The sequence below is a fragment of the Nerophis ophidion genome, linkage group LG19, assembly GCF_033978795.1.
Source record: "Nerophis ophidion isolate RoL-2023_Sa linkage group LG19, RoL_Noph_v1.0, whole genome shotgun sequence".
Classification (NCBI taxonomy): Eukaryota; Metazoa; Chordata; class Actinopteri; order Syngnathiformes; family Syngnathidae; genus Nerophis; species Nerophis ophidion.
The window spans coordinates 20,366,622-20,370,966 of record NC_084629.1 but is presented as its reverse complement, the minus strand read 5'-3'; the positions used below and the strand labels follow the sequence as shown (position 1 = coordinate 20,370,966).

Genomic DNA, 4,345 nt, shown 5'->3' with positions numbered 1-4,345 from the left:
GGAACCGACAGAGAATGAAAAACAACAACAACAACAGAGGTCTTGTTGATCTGGGTTACGTTGTCACTTTAAGAACTAAGAGCAATGCATGTCAATCTGTCTTATGTGTTGACAAGTGAAGGGAGGAGAACATTTTTTCTCCGACGTGTTTTCGTTCAATCTCTAATAAGTCGTTATCAATTTTTAAATTCACCATCTTAGATTTATTTTACAGTGTGATCGTTTGAAGCAAAGCAATACAATTCCCTCATGGCCACAAGCAGGTATAGAGAGACACGCTGCCACCAGGTGTAAGTGTATGTTAAAGACGGGCTGTCATAGAAAGTTTGAGTGACAGTAGGCCCTGAAGACTTGGAGGTGCTTGTTGACATGACAGCAACTCCTTGTGGATCACGAAATGAGATCCATGGAGGGCGAACAAGTCTTATAAAAGATGTGATCGTACTCCGACACTTCACTTTGTGCATTGTGGAGATGAAGAGGAAAACCAGCTCCCTGCACATGAATCAATGTGATTTTCATTTTAGGACTCTTGTTTGCTTTGTTTTGCTTGCATTTTTCTGGGACTAACTTCATGGCTGCTGAATTCAATGGAACATATATAACTTTTGGTGGCTATGTAGACATGGACAAATATGGATATATTTATTTTGTCATATTTTTGACACTATATATTCTCATCCTCTGCTCTAACTGCACCATTATATGTCTAATCTGGATCCACAGGGACCTTCATGAGCCTATGTACATTTTCATTGCTGCTTTGTCACTCAACTCTGTTTTGTTTAGCAGTGGAATCTACCCTAAACTTTGCATTGACGTCTTATCTCAAAAACAGACCATTTCTCTTTCTGCTTGTATGTTTCAATATTTTGTTGTTCATTCATTAGGTGCATCAGACTTCTTACTGTTGTCAGCCATGTCTTATGACAGGTATGTGTCTATCTGCCAACCTCTGCAGTATCCAACTATCATGACAAAAAGAACTGTCATTGTCCTCTTGACTTTGGCCTGGTTTCTACCTGCAAGCCAGCTCACAGTTGGAGTTGTAATGAATTTTAAACAAAAAATGTGCACTTTTACTACAGGTGGAGTCTGGTGTAACACTTCCGTCCACAAACTTCACTGTGTAAAATCCACATTTCATAATGTTTTTGTTTTGTTTGTCATAATAACTTCTGTTATTGCTCCTGTGATGTTCATTCTTTTTACTTATATAAAGATATTTACAATAACTGTTCACAGTTCTGGGGAAGTTAGGAAAAAAGCTACAGAGACATGTTTACCCCACCTGATAGTTTTATTCTGCTTCACTTGTTTCACTGTTTTTGATGTTCTGACAGAACGACTGCAGTCAGACCTTCCAAAAAGAGTAAGTTTAGCAATGACTTTACAAGTGGTTGTGTATAGTCCTCTGTTAAATCCAATCATATATGGAGTGAAAATGAAAGAAATATCCAAACACATAAAGAAATTGTTTTGTCAGGTCAAACACCGGAAATAATATTTCTAAAATATGTTTTCAATAGTAATGATTTATTACTGATGGTAATACATGTTTAAAAAAAAAAAAAGAAACCAAGCATTTATAAAAAAAAAATATGTTTCATGTCTGATTGTTGTGTCATGTCAAAAATAAACAAGGTGATCTGGATAATATTTATGGTTGTTTCTTCTGAAAATATCTCACCTCATGAGGTTTTTAAAGGGCCATGTATTTCTTTCAGGCTAAAATGGAAACAATGAGTTCTCAATGAGGACCAGCTCTACACGAGCGGGAGAAGAATCAGAATCAGAATCAGACATAGTTTATTAATCCCCGACGGGAAATTAAAATGTTCAGCACAATCCCATTCAATATCAGACAAACATTACAAGGAGACAGAACAGAATGGCTGACGGGTCTGCCAACTTCCGGCACAGTTGGAGTTGTAATGAATACTAAACAAAAAATGTGCACTTTTACTACAGGTGGAGTCTGGTGTAACAGTTCCGTCCACAAACTTCACTGTGTAAAATCCGCATTTCATAATGTTTTTGTTTTGTTGGTCATAATAACTTCTGTTATTGCGCCTGTGATGTTCATTATTTTTACATACATAAAAATATTTATAGTAGCTTATCACAGTTGTGGGGAAATTCGAAAAAAAGCTACAGAGACATGTTTACCCCACCTGATAGTTTTATTCTGCTCCACATGTTTAATTGTTTTTGATGTTCTGACCTATCGACTGCAGTCAGACCTTCCAAATACAGTAAGTTTAGTTTTGACTTTACAAGTGGTTGTGTATAGTCCTCTGTTAAATCCAATCATATATGGAGTTAAAATGAAAGAAATATCAAAACACATAAAGAAATTGTTTTTTCAGGTCAAACACAGGAAATAAAATTTGTAGAATAGTTATGTAATAGAAATGTTTTATTACTGATTTTAATACATGTTTAAAAAAAAAAAAGAAACCAAGCATCTATAAAAAAAAAAAAAAATTCATGTCTGACTGTTGTGTCATGTCAAAAATAAACAAGGTAATCTGGATAATAATTATGGTTGTTTCTTCTGAAAATATCTCACCTCATGAAGTTTTTAAAGGGCCGTGTATTTCTTTCATGCTAAAATGGAAACAATGAGTTCTCTCTGCTGTGTTCAAAGAGATGCAGCTGTGTTTTGGACCAGCTCTACACGAGCGGGAGAAGAATCAGAATTAGAATCAGACATACATTATTAATCCCCGACGGGAATTTAAAATTTTCAGCACAATCCCATTCAATATCAGACAAACATTACAGGGAGACAGAACAGGATGGCTGACGGGTCTGCCAACTTCCGGTGCCCCTTACAAAAAAGGTGAGATACAAGTAGACAAGTAGGGGGGAATGGGAGAAAAAAATAAAAGTAAAACATTTTTTTTAAATAAAATACAATTTTAAAATCGGTCTAAGCCTGGGCACCTGGAGAGGGGGTCCAGACTGAGGCCAAAGGAAAAAAACAACTCAGTCATAGTACTGTTCTGCAGAACTGGGTGAACCACTTCAAAGGATCTTCAACCTCAGCCTGCAGCTGGGAAGAGTGCCCACCCTCTGGAAGACGTCATGCATCGTTCCAGTTCCCAAAAAGATCTGCCACAGTGAGCTGAACGACTACAGACCAGTGGCGCTCACCTCTCATCTAATTAAGACATTGGAGCGGCTCTTTCTCAGCCTCCTCAGACCACAGGTGCAACATGCCCAGGACAGCCTGCAGTTTGCGTACCAGGCAGGCGTTGGTGTGGAGGATGCTATCCTTTACCTGCTGCATCGAGCCCATTCACATCTGGATAAGGGAAATGGCACTGTGAGGATCCTGTTCCTGGACTTCTCGAGTGCCTTTAATACCATCCAGCCCCGCCTCCTTCAGGACAAGCTCTACAAAATGCGAGTGGACTCCTGCCTGGTTGCCTGGATTTTGAACTACCTCACCGACAGGCCACAGTACGTCAGACTGAAGGACATCACGTCTGACACTGTGATCAGCAGCACCGGAGCACCGCAGGGAACGGTGCTAGCTCCTCTTCTCTTCACCCTGTACACCGCTGACTTCTGCTACAACTCAGCTGTGTCACATCCAGAAGTACGCGGATGACACAGCCATCGTCGGGTGCATCAGGGACGGCAGAGAGGAGGAGTTTTGGAATCTGGTGAGGGACTTTGTTGTCTGGTGCCACACAAACCTCTTGCAGCTCAATCCATCAAAGACCAAGGAACTGGTCATTGACTTTGGGAGGTCGAGTCCACGGTCACAACCTATTGTGATCGAGGGAGTTGAGGTACAGACCGTGGACTCATTCAAGTACCTCGGGGTTTGGGTGGACAATAAGCTGGACTGGACTGTCAACACGGACCATCAGTACAAGAAAGGACAGAGCAGGCTGTACTTCCTCAGGAGACTGCACTCCTTCAACATCTGCAAAAAACTCCTGTGGATGTACTACCAGTCTGTGGTTGCCAGTGTTCTGTTCTACATGGTAGTGTGCTGGGGGGGGCAGTACATCTAAGGACAGCTCCAGACTTGATAAACTGATCAGGCGGGCCGGATCTACAATGGGAATGAAACTGGACTCACTGGTGACGGTGGCAGAGAAGAGGACTGTTGACAAACTAGTGAGCATCCTTGGATGATGCCAGTCACCCTCTGCATAGTGTTATCAGTAGCCAGAGGAGCCTGTTCAGTGCTAGACTGCTTCATCCCAAGTGCAGGACTAATAGACTCCAAAACTCCTTTGTCCCACACGCCATTAGACTGTACAACTCCTCTCTGGGGCGGGGTACTAGGATGACAGAGGATGCAAAACAATAACAGTGCAATACG

General features: G+C 41.0%; 1 protein-coding gene across 1 annotated transcript; it reads left to right on the top strand.

The window, feature by feature from the left end:
- The first annotated feature begins 574 nt into the window (after positions 1-574).
- LOC133537836 (olfactory receptor 10J4-like) lies at positions 575-1,504 on the top strand. The gene has a single exon (XM_061878909.1). The coding sequence runs from the start codon at positions 575-577 to the stop codon at positions 1,502-1,504; it is 930 nt and encodes a 309-aa protein (XP_061734893.1).
- The last annotated feature ends 2,841 nt before the right edge of the window (positions 1,505-4,345 follow it).

Excerpts from the sequence above, each read along its gene's own strand:
- LOC133537836 (XM_061878909.1), top strand. The coding sequence starts at position 575 with ATGGCTGCTGAATTCAATGGAACATATATAACTTTTGGTGGCTATGTA.